We start from the raw sequence: 17,638 nt of genomic DNA, 5'->3' as shown, positions 1-17,638 counted from the left end.
CTATCCAGTGAGAATCTAAAAGATAACCATTCCATATAAAAGGACCCTTACTGGTGCCCACCCTTGTTCTTGCTGTGATGTACAATGGGCTGTAGGGGAGAAGTACAGGGGAGTGGGAAAGGAATATGGAGTGATGGGGGACACATGGCTCTGTGAGAGGATAATGTGATGGGATACAGTAGACATACTTCTTGGGGGGGGGGGAGATTTTGGTTTGGGGAGACACGGTACTGAACAGAGGACGGGGGGATGAGTTCTGTTGAGAAGAGATTGTGATGTGGGAGAGATGGGGTTCCGTTAAGTGGAGATTAAAGGGATCAGTCACCTGCGTAAAGAACCAATAACTAACTTAGTGTGCTGTTAAGGCAGGCGATAGGAAGCCAGGTGGGGTATTTTTCATGCTTACCCGGTTCCTATGGTGCCTGTAAAGTTCACATGCCGGATAAAAATCTGACTCTTTTCAGAGTCCCATGAGTGTGCTCTTCTATACAAGTCTATGGGAGAGCATGCATATGACAATCTGAAAAAAGTCAGATTATTGGCCAGTATGTGGACTTTAGCGGCACCATGGGATCCAGGAAGTTGGGGAGTATAAAAAAATACAGCACCCTTCTCCCTGCCACCTGTTCTGACAGCACCATAACTTAGTTTATAGTGGTTTAGGCAGCTGACAGGTCCATTTAAGATGATGAAGATATGGTTCGGCTAGTGGGGGAGGGACTGTGATAGGGGAGACATGGTTCTATGGGCGGGGGGAATGTGATGTGGGGGATGACATGGCTCTATGAGGGGGGCTATGATGGGGAAGACACGGTTCTATGGGAGGGCGGATTGTGATGGGGGAGATATGCCTGTGTGGGGGAATTGTGATGGGAAGATATGGTTCTGTGGGGGAGCAGATTGTGATGGGAAGATATGGCTCTGTGGGCGGATTGTGATGAGGAGATATGGTTCTGTGGGGGGGATTGCCATGGGGAAGATTGTGATGGGGAAGATATGGTTCTGTGGTGTGATTGCGATGAGGGAGATATGGTTTTGCGGGGGGGATTGTGATGGTGAACATATGGTTCTGTGGGGGTGGGAGGGATTTTGATGTGGAAGATATGGTCCTGTGGGGACGGGGAATTGTGATGGGGAAGATATGGTTCTGTGGAGGAGATTGTGATGGGGAAGATATGGTTCTGTGGGGGGGATTGTGATAGTTAATATATGGTTCTGTGGGGGGGATTGGGATGGGGAAGATATGGTTCTGTGGGGGGGATTGTGATGAGGAAGATATGGTTCTGTGGGGGGGATTGTAATGGGGAAGATATGGTTCTGTGGGAGGATTGTGATGGGGAAGATATGGTTCTGTAGGGGGGATTGTGATGGGGAAGATATGGTTCTCGGCTGAGGGGGTGGAATTGTGAAAGGTTAGACATGGTTCTGAGCAGGAGGAATGATGTTGTCCTGTTGGGGAGGATTTTGATGTGGCGGTGAAAGGTGTGGTTCTATGGAGGGGATTGTGATGTGGAGAAGATGAGGGTCTGTAAGGGGAAGATTGTGATGGGGAGACATGGTTCTGTGGGGGACATTATGATGGAGGAGACATGGTTCTTTGGGGGTGGAAATGTGATGGGGAGAAGAGAAACGGTTCTGGGCCACGGGTGTGGAACTTAATGGAGCAGGAAAGCAGAATCCCCAAAGCTATGCCAAATCTATCACTCATCAAGAGACATTCAGGTAAATCTGGAGCATACTGGAGACAATAGTAACCCTTTCCAATCCCTGCATAGCTCTGATGTCGGGCAAGGTCCTACATGTTTCTAACACTATGCAGGACAGCGCAGCTCCGATGCTGGAGGCTTTTCTGCATATCCATATTACACTATGCAGGACAGCGCAGCTCCGATGCTGGAGGCTTTTCTGCATATCCATATTACACTATGCAGGACAGCTCAGCTCCGATGCTGGAGGCTGTTCTGCATATCTATATTACACTATGCAGGACAGCGCAGCTCTGATGTTGGAGGCTGTTCTGCATATCTATATTACACTATGCAGGACAGCGCAGCTCAGGTGCCGGAGGCTGTTGTGTCTCCCTAAGCAGAGCAAACAAAAATTGTGTGGGGAGACCTAGGGGGTGAGTGGGTTGGGAGGTGGTATAGTTTCTTCCCAAAGAAAGCACCCAAAAGGGATGTTGGGACAACTACAAAGTGAGTGAGGAGGTTTATAAGGCAATGCTAGATCCTCTGGGTAATTTATGCAAATAAAGAAGATGGAAAAATACCTCTGCAGCGCCACCTATTGAATGCCAGCAATTCTTCAAATCAATGTGACTTTCTAACATATCTTAACCATGATGGGGAACAGGAAGCCAGAGAACTCTGCATGGTTCTCTGTCTTGCTATTCCCAATCATGCTTAAGACTTGTTAAAAAGTCACATTAATTTGAATGAATGTTGCCATCCAGTAGGTGGTGCTGCAGAGCTATTTGTCCTGCGTAGTGTAATATAGGCATGCAGAACATCCTCCAGCATCGGAGCCATGCTGTCCTGCATACTCTATTAATTTCTCATTTCTCTAATGATATCTGTCTATCATTAGAGAAATTAGAAATGAATAGAGTCTTATTATATAAACGCGTCTTATATCAATATACATATATTTACGGGATTATTACAAATGATCTTCCCGCTGTGAAACTCTCATAACTCATGCTTCATTTTCAAAAAAATTGCTAAGAAAATCGTCAGGACGGATCATTTTTAAGTGTTGCTGTTGTGTAATTCCAAGGGATCTACAATGCGCTTTCCCACCCAAAACAAATAAGAGCTGGGGATTGTGGGGGTGGCAGGTAAACTGGATTGGAAAGGGTTAATAAATGTGCCCTAATATGTCTACTGAACCACTTCCTGTAGTCTATCCTTGTCATATCATCCGTACTACATACCTGAAATGACTTTATAAATGTCCACAGCAGTGTTCGGATTCCTTCTCCTCTGCTTAGAAGTTTCACGAGTCGCATGACTCTGAATAGTCGGAAGAAAGTGATTGAGATGCGGGCGCTGTCTTCTGAGCTCTGTAAGGCATTGGGTAAATCAAGATATAGGCATGGGGAACAGATATACAGTACACAAGACAGAACAGGAGGGGGATGCACACAGTAATAATGCTGAGCAATAGTAAGACCATGTCATAAGTTTAGAGTAGGCAACCCTTAAAAAAAGCACACTAACAGAACTACAAATCCAGCTGTCATTCTGCTAACCAGATGCGAGTTATAGTTCTGTAGAAGATGAAGTGGAGAATGTCTATTATTTTATTGAGCCTTTCCATTCAATGAAGCACAGCGATACTTATCTTGGTAGGCATGGCGCTTACCAGAGGCACCAACTATGCTACACTAAAGCTGCATGCTAATGACGTACTTGGATTCCAGTTGCAGTAGCACACACATGCATATCTCAGCCTGAATTCCCAATCAGCTGGATGAAATGAATGCCATAAAACCCACTTTAAAACCTTTCCGAGAAAACGACAGTAAAACGAGGCAAGCCGGCAGGAAATGATACATAGTGAAGGTTAATAGAGGTCAAACCATTCCGGGACCACTTATCTTACCGCTGGGTCCCCAGTGGGGCCTTGTTCAGTTGGCATTGGCTTTAAAAAATTGAGAACAATGGATATTAAAAGAATTGTGCCAGGAGAAACAAAATGAAGAACACTAGATGTGGAGGCAGCAAGGTCTCATGAGCAAAGTCCCTACTAGGCTTAGGCCAGCACATGAGAGATGGATACCATCTTAACAGTCTTAAAAAGCGACTATGTCAGGATAATGGAATCAATGATAGTGGGAGAATTATAATGCAAAGTATCATACTTTCTAGTGATACTATAAGTGATGATGGGACTTCATGAGAGCTGATATAGCCAAAGATTGGAGCACTATGGCCTAGGGTAATTTTCATCTGGGAAGCCCACTTTGCATGCCACCACATTGCGTTGCATTATAATGCCCCAAGTTGTAGCTTCTCACATTTAGGTATGGGAAATTGGACTAGTAATAATGAAAAGCTGCTGTTTGCCAGAGAAGATTATGTTCTATGCATATTTGGGAAAATGAATTAAAATCTGTGCAGCACATCTGTGTTTAGTCTGCCTTGAGGTTTTGAGCCGCACAACTTTGTCCATTCATTTATAATGAGCTGCATGAATGACCATAGTGCTTAAGATATTGCAGCAAGGAGAAGCTCAATGAACAGGCAAGTTGTACCAGTATCTGGGCTTGTAACTATTTTAGGCTAGATCATCGGTTTTGTTGTTTGGCTATGACCTCAAACAACAGGCAAATCTTAACTGCTGGATCCAACATATGCCGAACCGGGACTAAATGGACTTCATTAACTATAATAGGGTCCATTCTGCTTCCAGCATGGCGGAAAATAGTGTATGCTGCACTATTTCATCTAGGAAATCATGCAAGATCAGTGCAAGAGGATCCAAATGGAGCCTCTGATGCGGATGTGAACCTAACTGAAAGAAGGCACTGATGTCACTACATGCTGAGATATACTAAATTTATGTCAAAACAATTTTCTGATTGCAGAAAACATGACAAGGTGGCTCCAAATTGGCGCCATCCTTTATTCAAGTCAAGGCTACACATTGACTTTGGTTGTGTAAATTAAGTTTCCATAGAAAAGCATTGGGCTGCAAATTTGTGCAACTTCATGCATCTGAAAGTTTTGATCACACTGAAGTTGCAGCTATAGTGTGATGGACCCTCACGTCCCAATAATTTCTGTTAGCGATATATGTGACTTTTTGTCAATAGCTTACAGCTGAAATTTTTATTATTTTTTTAAAAAACATTCAATTAAGAAGAAAGAAGTTTTTTCACCTTAGTAGCATTATCAAATTGTGACATGCAACAAGGAAGGGTGGGACTAAAGTTGTTGTGTTGCTCCATCCGAAATGCGCATTAACATTTGTACAATGACAGCCAAATAGGTAAGAGCTCCCTACCGACCACAATGTACTTTGTATATTAGTCATAATTAAAACCCCCAAAACACTGCAAGGTAATTGGTATGCAACACGCTCCTTTAGTATGAGGTACGAGATTCATGCACAGGTTACGGTTAAGTCATTTTTTTTCTTTACTGAGAAAAGGGATAAAAAGGAACTTTTTCAATCCTTCTTTCTTCATACCCTTCTAGCTAGCATTATAATACACAGAGACAAACTGGTTCTATAAACTAAACTTTACTAACTCTAGAGATCTCACTTTCCACCAATCCCAATGGAAGCAGCGATCACACTGCAAACCCTGAATTCCCAAATAAACATATACTATACAATACATGCCATGTCTCTCCAGCTCATGCCACATGCAATAGTTTCATATGCCAAGTATAACTTGTTTCTAAAATTTATTTAATATGTCAATGTTTAGATGCAAGTTCACATTCAAAGGGGACTCAGAGAAAGTAAGCAAGATGCATGGAAAAAAAAACAAATGTAGAGGTTAAAAAACATGACAAGGAGATCCGCAGTTTATAAAAGTTAAAAAAAAACAAAAAACAGAATTTGGTAAGCAATTGTTACAATGCATCCTTGCGGCTTCCTATTCTTACCGTAGGTGGCCCAGTTGGGTCAATTTCTGGTGGCTTTGAAAAAATTAAAAGTATTGTTAAGTTAAGAGCAAAAATGTTTTATGTTTTGGAAGATTATACTGATGGAAACTCATCCTGTTACCTATGAAAAAACACAACTGTACGACACAACCAAGGCTTCTCGAATAAGGACAGTAGATGAGAAACTACAATATGTTGGCAGACTTAACAAATACTTAGAGAATGAAGATAATCCTGGGTAAATATCACAGCTGATAGAAGTGTAGACATCTGCCACCCCTGCGGTGGCTGAGGAGCCCATGGAGAAGGGGGTTCCATATCTGGCTGATCCATATACCAACTCATTAACAGTGTGAACCTGTGAAGGTCCCCCAGGTCCACAGGCATCTCCACATGAGAAATAAGGATGGCGGGCCAGCTCCAGGATAAAGACCATGATAATTTTGCTATGCCCTATGTACAATCCTATAGTATTGTAGGACCTGTATGATCTTATTGACCCTAATCCATACTCCACACACTGCTATCAAGATTACCAAACTACAAGATCTGCTTTTAGCTTAATGTGCTGTGCTTGTAGTTGTGGCCATTGAAGTCACAACACAATGTAACACAACTTGCCTTCCATGCAGGCACATAACTTAAAGGACAGCTGTAACAAAGAAAGCGCAGTCCAATATTCAAGCAGAATACTATAGAGTAGGAGGAGCTAAATAGATTGATACATAACTTTGTGAGAAAAGATGCTATATAACTTGACATTTATTACCCATTTAGGGCTCAGGAGTCCGGTGGGCGGTCCTTATCAGAGAATATTCTGAGCCATTGAATGAGACGGCCTATTGGACTCCTAAACTCAAAATTATCAGTTTTTAATTAACAAAATGTCAATTTATAGGAATCTTCTAAAAAAAACTGTATATGAATCTATTCAGCTCCTCGTGCCCTATAACATACTGCCTGCAGATCCGACTGCACTTTTAACACGATAAGTTCCCTTTTAAGCTTCTGGCCTCAATACAAAATAGCAAACTTACCAAATGCTATTTATAATTGTGGTGTCTTTTTATGCAGCAGTGTGGCCCTTGGGCCCCTCAAGCAAGAAAGAGTAGGTGCAACTGCTACCTCAGCACCCCCAAGAGCTGTACTCTGCCTCTATAATACTGTATCATGCACTGCTATGGACTACAAATGGGAGGAGGTAAAGCCACATAAGGGGACATGTTTTTTCCCTAGTGGCTACTCTGAGTGACAGCTAACATAAAAACATTATTTTTTTCATATTTGTGAAAAATAGCTCCAAAATGTGTATAAAATTACTTAATTTTTTGTTATATCTATAAACTAAGTCTATTTTGATACAAAAACAATACAGAGATGATTAATTTAAAACTATATATCAAATCTAATTAATGTTTCTAATTGAATACATTTCTTCTCATTAACATAAATTAAAAAATTCCTCTGCACAAGGCGGTTATTAAAAGAAAAGATCACAGAAGGTCGCTGGTAGAGGTCATGAACCCATCTGGAAAGATCTGATTCCATTGCACTAGTAGAACATTAGAAGTCCCATTCTATTGCACTATTTATACTAATTGTCTTGTTTTACATGTCAAAAGATGAAATGGAATAATATATAATTACTGATGCAAAGCAACACTGGAACCCAATGGAAAATGGAAATCGACGCAATAATATTCTTAAATCATTGGTGCACACCATGGGTGAAAAAAGGCCTAATCAATGGGCATCACCAAACGCTACAATCAGCTGCAAATACTATAAAGGTACATTCACACGAAGTGGATTCACTGCAGATTTTCCACAGCTGAAAATGTGAACCAGAATCTGCATCAGATTTCATGGCAAAATCCACTGCACAATCTGCACCATTGGTTCGTATGTTGACGTGAATTCACAGCAGACTTTACCGCTTGTATTGAAAAGGTGAAATCTGCTACGGATCAGCTGCGTATAATCTGCTACATGTTAATGCACCCGTAGGGTTTATTTAGGCATCGTATATCGGCCGGGTTTTCACGCCCGGCCGATATACGGTGTCTCTTTCTGCAGGGGGAGGAGGCGGGCCAGGCCGGGAGCAGTGCACTGAGCTCTCCAGCCCTTGCCCCTACTTGCAATGGGAGGGGGTGTGACGGGTGGAACTTAGCTCCGCCCCTCCCATTGGAAACAGTGGGGAGGGGCGGAGAGGGGGCGAGAGCTCAGTGCACTGCTCCCAGCCCGCCTCCTCCCCCTGCAGAAAGGGACACCATATATCGGTCGGGCGTGAAAACCCCTGGCCGATATATGGACGTCTGAATAAGCCCTTAGGCTACATTCACGCAAGATTGAATCTCGCGCATGTTTTGTGTGTTACGAGATTCAGAAAACTCGCACAAATATGAACTCCATTTTTTTGAATGAACTCATACAAAAGTAATTTTTTCGCTCACAGCGATGCTGTGAGGTAGAAAAATCGCTGAATGTTCTATTTTTTTTTTTGCTTCCCTCGGAACGCACCGCCCATTGTTTTTAAAAGGACAGTCAAAGACATTGCATGCACGCAACTGCGATGTGATCTTTCCCATTGAAATCAATGGGAAACACTTATTGATCCTGTGACGTGTGTGAAACAAGCACCAGAAGATCGCAATTTCAAAGAAGTCATGTGAGGCATTTTTGCATCTGCAGGTAAAATGCACATTGACAAGTGCGATATCGGGCCGGGTTTCTCAGCCACTTACGGCGCTCGCCCTTGTGAATGTGGCCTTTGGGTTCAAAAAAATTTCAGATTGCAAATTGTAGAGAAGAGGGGGTTCAGAGGTCAGCTTGTATATCGTATACAATCACTGCGTGACCAGTCATACAGATGTTCCATGTCTATTAGGGTAAAGTTAGGTAGCATACTACGGTAGAGGGTGTGACAAGTGCAAACTGTGTTGTCTGACAGCCTCTCGTGTGCATTTATCAGTTTGATCAACATCGTGACAAGGTTGTGCTTAAAGCCAAACATAAAGAACATAAACTTAGACTCTAAAGCTATACAAAGTAGAGGCAGCCATGTTGAATTCTAAAGAAGCCATCCCCAGGACTGGTTCATTTTAGATTAAATTATTTGTACTATGCTAAATCAAAGTCCAACTATGGGTACATATGTGATAACAAAATGGCCCCATAAGAGTGGCAGAAGACATAAGCCCCTCCTAACAGACTCCAGAGATGGACTCTTCCTGTTATCAAGGAGTCATAGTCTAGTACATGGTAAAAGGGGCTTATACAGTCAGCTGTAGACCATTAAGTGGGTGAAATCGTTCCCTTGAATTAAATTATGTTATTAGAGCACTTGTTAAAGCATTTGTCAAATCTAATATATCTAAAGGGATCTAATATGGTAATGTTTAAGAAAAAAAAAAAGAATAAAACTCACATCCAATTTTAAGTGAAATTTAAAATCTGTCAGAATGGACTTTTTATGGCATGCACTCTAGATATGCTATAGAGGTCAGATCTGGTGTGGGCTCAAGTGAGCATGCTTGGTTGTTTTTGCATCTCCAATGATATAATGAAGAGTGACCAGCATGCTGGGAACAGTCACCCCTGTTAAAGAGTGCAGTGGAAGTCTAATGGTACATAAAACCCCTTTATACAAGTCTGTCAAGACCTGTAGCAGTGTCTTACACCTCCAGCCTTAGTTATGTATGCAGATCCTCCAGCTTCACTGTGTACCTACTCTTGTGCTAGACAACCTCATTCCTTAAACAGCTATGTGCAACAGATGCATTCCCAACTTCAAAAGGATGCCCACTGTCAAGTTTTTGCCAATGTCCCGTTGAGGGCCCATATATATGTAACTAGAGAAAAAAGACATTATTGATGATATTTCATATTTAAATCTCCATTAAACTTTCAGTAACTTTGCAGATACTTTACTTTACTTATATTGCACCAATATTTAAACACATGCTGAATTTTCTTCCATATATGTAACTCAGTTGATATCCTTCTAGAGAGACAAGTGCATTGTGGGAGCCCAAACAACATTACCCATGTTGCCATGAGCTAAAATCAAGGATTTCAAATATATATCTCCCAACTGTCAAGCAGAGGCATAACTTGAACCTCCTGGGCTCCAATGCAAAATCTGTAGTCACGCCCTCCATCTACCATGTGCCAATCACAGCACTGGTATCTTCTTTTGGGCCCACCTCATACACCAGGCCCTAGATGCAATTGTTACAGCACCTCTGCAGTCCCTGTAATTACAGCCATGCTGTTGAACATTGATCACCATGTTTGGTACAACTGAGAAATCTATCTGCCTTTTTAATTTTTTTGGCTATGTGAATAGATGATGGATAGAAAATATCAACAGGGGTATTTCATCCCTCCCCCCCTCCCTTAAAGCAGTTATCCCAATACATTACCTTGTCCCCTGTTCACAGGATAAGGAATAAGTCCAGTGAGAGGATCAATGTGACCCTCAAAGATCAGGAGAACTTAGCCTCATGTTCTCCAATATGAATGGAGCAGCGGCCAAGCATATGCACAGCCACTCAATTCACTCTAAGGCAGTTGTCTCTGAGGAATGCTGGCAAGAGTGCAGTAGGCTCCATGCGTAGTATTTGGTGGAAATGTCCACAAAAACATCATTGTGGGTAAGGGTTTTTTCTATTTTCTCACATATCTCTGGACCAATGTTTATTGGTTCTCCACAAATCGCCTTCATAATAGGAACATTTCATGCAATAAAAAGGGGTTTATTGAGGCACCTTTTCATTGCCAGGAGAAAAATTATGCCCTGCAACTGGCCCTCTGATAGGGATCTCATGCTTGGGGAATGGGTCTTAAGGCTCATTTACACGCAAAGACAATCTTTCAAATGATTGAAAGATTAACAGTTTCAGCAATCATTTTGCATAAAGAACTGATGGGTATGCCATTCCATTCATATTAGGGGACTTGGACTCCAATTCTTCTGATCAGTGGGAGTCTCATTCATCAGACACGTATTACCTATCCTGTGGGGAGGGGACAAGTTAATATCTTGGGAAAACTCTTAACTACACCCTGATGACCCTTGTCTGTGCATACTATCAGTAAAAATACAGATCAATGACCTTTCATTTCCACCCATCAAAGTTTTTGCAAAGTTGCTCAATGTAGATTTATATTAAGTGAATGGATATTAACCCTTTCCAATCCACTGTCTGACCTCTGAAGACATTATGATTTAAGGCTGTACAGCTCTGATGTCGGAAGACATCTGTTGGGGTTCTCTTGCTGTATATTGCCAGCCTCTCTGCTGTTGGAGCCTGTCCAACGTGTCACCTCATGCAGTACTGGCTTTAGCCAGCATATAGCGCCGTTGTATAACGGCAGAAAAAGAGTAAGCCCCCTAGGAAAACCAGGATACAAATTGGATTGGAAAGGGTTAAAAGCGACAAAACATCTGCCTCTACTTTGTATAATAAAAACAGTAGTTTCGTGGACTAGGAAATTTGAATTAGTGGCTCAGAGTGGGAAATAAGTTAATGAGCCAGGAAGGTTAGAACACACAGTGCTATGTGTTGTTAGATAATATTTCACACGTTACATACTTGCCTGCAGAAATTTCTATGGATGAAATAAACACAGTCGGTTAGATTATATTCCAGATTGAGTGTAGTATTTAATTAATTATGTGCAACTGGATTTTAGGCAATGATTCAATAGGACAAGAATGATAACTAATGTCCTGTCCACCTCTGTACAATCTTGTACTTGCTATATTACGTGCTATGGATTAACCTATTTAGGACCAGGCACTGTAAATATACAGCACCTGGTCCCGGGCTTTAAACCCAGCCGTATGTAAAATTACAGCGGGGATTAAAGCCTTTTGCTTCTGTAATCAATCAGAAGCAGGACAAGTTGTCAGCTGTTAGTAACGTAACAGCTGATAACCCGGAGGAGAAGGCAGGAGGGGTTTTTAACCCTTTCTGCTTCCTTCCCTGACTACACAGTGCTCAATGAGTGCTGTGTACTGACAAGTGAAAGTGGAAGTATAACTTATTCCGCAGCGCTTAACTTCCACTACGGGAGCCCAGGGGTCACGTGACCACCGGGATTCCCTGCTACAGCAGAGCTGCAGGGTCCCAGAAGACCCTGATCACCTGTGCCAGTAACTATTGTCACTACAGGGGATGTTTTTTCCTGTAACTAGGGCTCCTATGGATGCCCCAGCTACAGTGGAAAAATGCCAAATTTAAAAAAAAAAAAAAAAAGAATGTTCTCCAGAGGTCTTATATGACGTCACAGGGGACATAGATAGTAAAAAACATAATTACATACACAAGTAAAACAAAATTACAGAATAAAACAACAATATATACATAAGAAAGAAAATAACCCAAAGCCGGCGCCAACCAAAACCGTTGCCATAAGCGCCCTGTAATCCAAAACCAGACATATTATATATCAAAATGTTGAAACAAAATAAGGAACCCATTCCCATACTTTATTTTAGCGTAAATGTACTAATTTAAAAAAAATAACTAGAAATGTTTTAAAAAATATATATTTTTTAGCTTTTTACCTCTAATAAAACTAAAAAACAGGAAAAAAAGTCAGTGAAAAAGATTTTTAGAAACTAACCCTATATGTCATGGAAAAAAATGCAGCAAAAATAATTGTGAAAGCTAAAGAAAAAAAATAGGGCAGTAAAACCACCACATGAGTAAAATCCCTAAAAAATGTGTGTGGTCCTTTAGGTAGAAAACAGCCTGGTCCTTAAGGGGTTAAAGGCTATGGATACTTTGCGGGGGGAGACAACATTTTTTCACTTAAATGCCTGTATTTTGTTGTGGCAATAGTATTTACAGTGGGGTTTGATTAAAAATATTGTCTTCTGCAGCTTCTGTACATATCACTGTAAGCAGAAACTGCAGTTTAAGACTGAATAGGAGAGGTGAGGCTGGACTGACGACTTAGCTTTCAGCCCTAGTCTCTCATCTCCTGCACTTTTTATCAGATACACTTTGTTGTGGTCATATATAAGCTGATCAGAAGATGCAGGAGAGGAGAGAGCAGAGAAAAACTAAGCTGCCAGTCTAGCCTCACTGACACATTTCCTACTAAGACTTAAGGCCCATTTACACGGCGCGATGATCACTCAAAAATCACTAAAAAGTGAACATCGTTGCGTCTAAACGCGCGGCCATCGTGCACTTTTCGTGCACTGCTAGCTGATCGTTAAATTCAGGCCAACCTAAAAACCGCCCAAAAAAGGGGCATGTCTTGTTGGAAGGGTGTGTGGCCTCCCTGGATTGACACATTTGTGTATCATTTATGCCAGAAATGGTGGTAAATTATACCAGAAATCTTCTAGCAGGGGTAGATTTCTGTGTAGGAGCATAGAGGGGCCAAGATGCCCCATAAGTATGAATAAGTATGCTCCTCTTCATACATTAGCTGCATTGTGCACATTGAAATCCTCCCCTTTATATCGGAGTTTCAGTGATAACACAAGATGTAACTTAATTCTCTTAACATAGGATGAAAAACTCATACTTTACTGCATTATTTATTTTAGCAAGCAAATTGCACCAACAGGTATACAGCAGAAAATTACATATATAACCCTTCCTTAAATTGTTCTCTAAGACACCAGTACATTGTCCATTAACCCCTTAATGACGCGGCCATTTTTCTTTTTCCATTTTCACTTTTTCCTCCCCCCTTTAAAAAAATCGTAACTCCTTTATTTATCCATCGACGTCGCTGTATGAGGGCTTGTTTTTTGCGGGACGAGTTGTATTTTTCAATGGTGCTATTTAAAGTACCATATAATGCACTGAAAAACTTTTAAAAAATTCTAAGTGGAGTAAAATGAAAAAAAAAAAGACATTTCGCCGTCCTTTAGTGGGTCTTGCTTCTGCGACGCAGGACGTGTAAACGGCCACAGGACGTGTAAACTACAGCCTGTAATCCGTATCACTGGGCAATGGCTATGTATACTATAGATAGATATAGTATAGATATACTGGGACTTATTTACTAATACCGTGACACTGCAAACAGACTAGACAGTATAAAGGGTCACATTTATCAATGAATGATAAATCTGTCGCATTTTAAGATTATCTAGTCTAAGTTTAGACCACATTATAGTTGGCCTAGTTTATGCCAAAAATTGCGCCAAAATGTTTGCACATTTTGGCGCAATCAAGGCCATGCCCTAATTTTGCACATGTTGGAGAAACTGTCCGAAAGTATCTAAAAACACATGCTAAGTGTGGCGAAGTTTTCTGGCATGATTCGCGGAAGAAAACTGGTATTTTGAATAGTACATAAGCCCCACTGTATGTTAGGTAACTGATGTACATGTAATTTCGCATTATAAAAAGTTTAACTTTTTGCCTAATTTTAAATAAAAAAAAGTGGTCTGCAAAACCTATAATGTTTATCTGTTCTTCTGTCGCTAACAGAATTATAAACAATCACAGGAGTGTGAATAAAACTAATTATCTAAAACTAAGCAACAGAAAAGAGGTAAAAAGCAGATAAAAAGAATGGACCTAGATAGCTGCCAGATCATCAAATACTCAGAATTAATCAAACTGTCATAGAAAAGTACAGAAAACTCACTTATAAGAGTAGAGAAGGCAACATAAAATAACACAAAATCACTACTAAAATTTTATTTTTTTAGTCCTGACTGATTATATCTACTCAGTCTTCTGCATTATTAGTATATGCAGCTTTCGGACTTTGGTTCCTTGGGTAAATCACTAAAACTTCAAGGCCTACTCTCCATACATACAGGACATGTACAGATCCACTTTTAGTTTCAGCATGTTTGTTGCTGTTATTACACATCAGACATATCAATAAGAACTAATAGGTCACTTGTGAATAATCTCATAGGAAATGGGCCCTAATGCTGAGTGACTGACTCCAAAGTCATCTCCAAGTAGGGTTGACCTCAGCTGGATCTTTGGAGTTCATTACTATATCAGAAATTGGGCCCAATAAAGGATCCTCTGGACCAGTCTGACCCCAAGTGTATGTTTATACATGGCAGATTTAAAGGCTTTGTAACATCTTTAGAAGGGGAGTTTTTTTTCCACTTAAATGCACATATTTTGGGCTGACAATCATTTTGGAAATAGGGTCTAATTAAAAATTTCACACCGTTCACACACAGTCTAAGTCTCAATAGGAGATCTGTTAGTGAGGCTGGACTGACTGCTTGGTTTTCCTCTGCTTTTCTCTCCTGCACATTCTTATCAGTGTTAGAGTCAATCATCTGCTTTAGGTGATACCCAAGGGATATTGAAGCCTCATCAGTCAGTGAAGTCAAATTATGGGCGATGCACCGGAGAAGTCAACACAGAAACAACACTTGTGTGTTTCTAGCAGTTCTTCCACTTTTACTGTTCTAACACAAAAGTTTATAGTGTGGCAACCCCCACAAGGTTAATAATTCAAAGTCTACAGCATGTGTGATTACAAAGGTTAATTATGACAGGGCTACATGTTCCGCATGTGCTACACTGTTAGTAAACAAATCACCACAATGTGTGTATTTTGCATACGTACTTCTTGCTATGTACACGGCACAAATATTATGCACACAACACTGCAGCATAAAGTATAATTTAATACTTTCACATCAGGTTTTTTATGACCAGAACAAAGGTTATTGCTGCCGTGCTCATAAATTAGCTGAAACAAAGTGCAGAAAAGAAGAGAAAATCAGCCATCAGTCTAGCTTCACTGACAGATCTCCTACTAAGATGTAGACTGCAGTGTTTATATACAGTGATATGTAGAAGCTGCAGAAGACAATCGGTGCAAAATCTTTAATTGCAAAAATGATTGTCAGCCCAAAATACATGCATTTAAGTGAAATAAAATCTGCCCCCCCCCCCCCACCACCACCACCACCTTGCAAAGGTGTCCATAGCCTTTAATGAAGGAATTCCTGCAACTAAAAATTTGTCCTATGAAATCCCATTCAGGTGTATGGAACAGTCACAGAACTTTCTGTAACAAATCTGCTATGCCTAACCACACCCTTCATGGCAGCAATACATCTTAATCTAATCTTCCACACATTGAACTAACCTTTGACCTTGAATATATAAAAATGCCAAAGAAAAAATTTGAGGGAAATCACTAAAATGTAGATAGTTTTATATACTAGTAGCTTACAAAGTGACTCACTGGGCAAAGCTGAAGAGATCGCTATACCGCTGGATCCAAAATAAGTGAGTTAGTGTTAGCTTGGTTAGTTATTCCTTTCTATCTGAAACCTGGCCTCTTTTTCCTTAAAAGGTCGTGTGATCTCAATATTGACCAGATCATATCTACTTGGAGCCATATGCTCATTTTCTCAGACTGTGTGATGCTATTACACGGACCCTGCCACAGAAGCTGCCTACTGGGGGACACAGACACTCCTATCACAGTTACTGATTATGATTACACAGCTATTGTCACACAGTTATAAAAGAGGAGATCACAGCTTATTCCTCCGGGTGTATACTTATGGACTGTAGCTTATTTAGGTGAATATAAAATATGGAATATAATGGCAGTGTTTTTCCTGCAGCAAAGATGATATAGTCTCTAGTCTCTCATGTAATGCTGTGCTGATGCATCATGGGATTGATAGCACAGAACAGTGAAAGTGAAAGCAACTTCCAGATGGTGTCTGATAAGCATCAGACAGGAGGATGCACTGCATGGAAGTGACTGCAATATACAGAGGAGACCTCCAGAGTGTAACAGGCAATCAGGTGAAGGAGCAGGGATAGCAAAATGTGTTTCTGACGGAGTGGCCTAATAACAAATAGAAGAAAACAGAAATGTTTCTGTACATTTTTCATAACAGAAAAATCTGTCATTGTGAATGGAGCGTGAGACTGTAGGGCATAATCATTACAATGACTCACTAGATAAGAATACACCATGTCTAGTTTTCCATTGCCCACATCCGCTCGATATGTTCTTACAATAATTTAATACCTAAAACTAGATAAAACTAAGTTGCACTAGTTTTTGGGATCATCCCGCATCCCTGCAGCAGCTAGGAATGTATTTAGTTTGGTAAATGACTATTGTTATTGGCGCTGGAAAGAAAACGGTTTTGTATTAGAAGAACAGATAGATGGACAAACAAGAACAAAGACAACATGATCTGAAGCAAAAGTTCATGAAAACCCAAAAGGAATCCAGAAATACAGAAGTTGCAGGAGGGAGTGAAGAAACCAGTAAACATGATACATCTGAAGGCATATGCTGCTTCATAAATATTTTACTTTTCTCTACCTTGATGGCCAAAATCATATACTAGTTAGTTAACCATAGGATAAAAATAGGATTGCGCCAACTCAAGGAACAAAGTGGACTAAGAAACTTAAAGGGGCCTTAAATGGGTTGTGTTGGACTGTTTGAACTTTTTCTATTGATGACCTATCCTCAAGCCAAGTCATCAATAGATGATCGGTGGGTGCTCAGGATCGCCGCCACTCAGTTGATTCCCAATGCTATTGTCATTACGGACAGCACAGGCAGCAGATCACGCTGACTATAAGGCAGTGGCCAGGGTTAATATTGCAGATCCTACTAAAGTCAATGGGAGCTGCTCTTACAATACCAACCTTGGCCACTGTGCTATGGTCAGCACAATCTGTTTCCTGTGCTTTCTATGGTGACAGCAGTGCCCGTAATCAGTTGATCACTGGGGATCCGAGTGGTGGACCCCCACCGATCATCTATTGATGACCTATCCTGAGGAAAGGTCATCAATAGAAAAAATCCAAAAAGTTCCGAACAACCTCTTTAAATAACGTTGTCTTTGCCACCATTTATCTAGACATGTAGTACTTCTAAATTGGGAAGACCTGCGGATGAAATATTCCAACTGAGAAAACACATTGCATATACATACTCATTACAACCAGATAGCATATGGTCTTTAACTTGAGAGTTTAATCACAGGGTAAAGTGTACTAGCTACAAGCCGAAGCAATAGC

General features: G+C 40.8%; 1 protein-coding gene across 1 annotated transcript in view; it reads right to left on the bottom strand.

Annotated features, from left to right (window-relative positions):
- The window catches only part of CACNA1D (calcium voltage-gated channel subunit alpha1 D), a 369,112-nt gene that overhangs the window by 72,607 nt on the left and 278,867 nt on the right, over window positions 1–17,638 (bottom strand). The window contains exons 32-34 of the mRNA XM_066596532.1: window positions 5,619–5,651; window positions 3,604–3,642; window positions 2,933–3,061 (exon numbers count right to left, since the gene is read on the bottom strand). Coding sequence (XP_066452629.1) covers window positions 2,933–3,061; window positions 3,604–3,642; window positions 5,619–5,651 — 201 coding nt within the window. The remainder of the gene's footprint in view (window positions 1–2,932; window positions 3,062–3,603; window positions 3,643–5,618; window positions 5,652–17,638) is intronic.

The sequence above is a fragment of the Eleutherodactylus coqui genome, chromosome 3, assembly GCF_035609145.1.
Source record: "Eleutherodactylus coqui strain aEleCoq1 chromosome 3, aEleCoq1.hap1, whole genome shotgun sequence".
Lineage (NCBI taxonomy): Eukaryota > Metazoa > Chordata > Amphibia > Anura > Eleutherodactylidae > Eleutherodactylus > Eleutherodactylus coqui.
The sequence above is the reverse complement of the archived record's forward strand: the minus strand, read 5'-3'. Positions and strand labels throughout refer to the sequence as shown.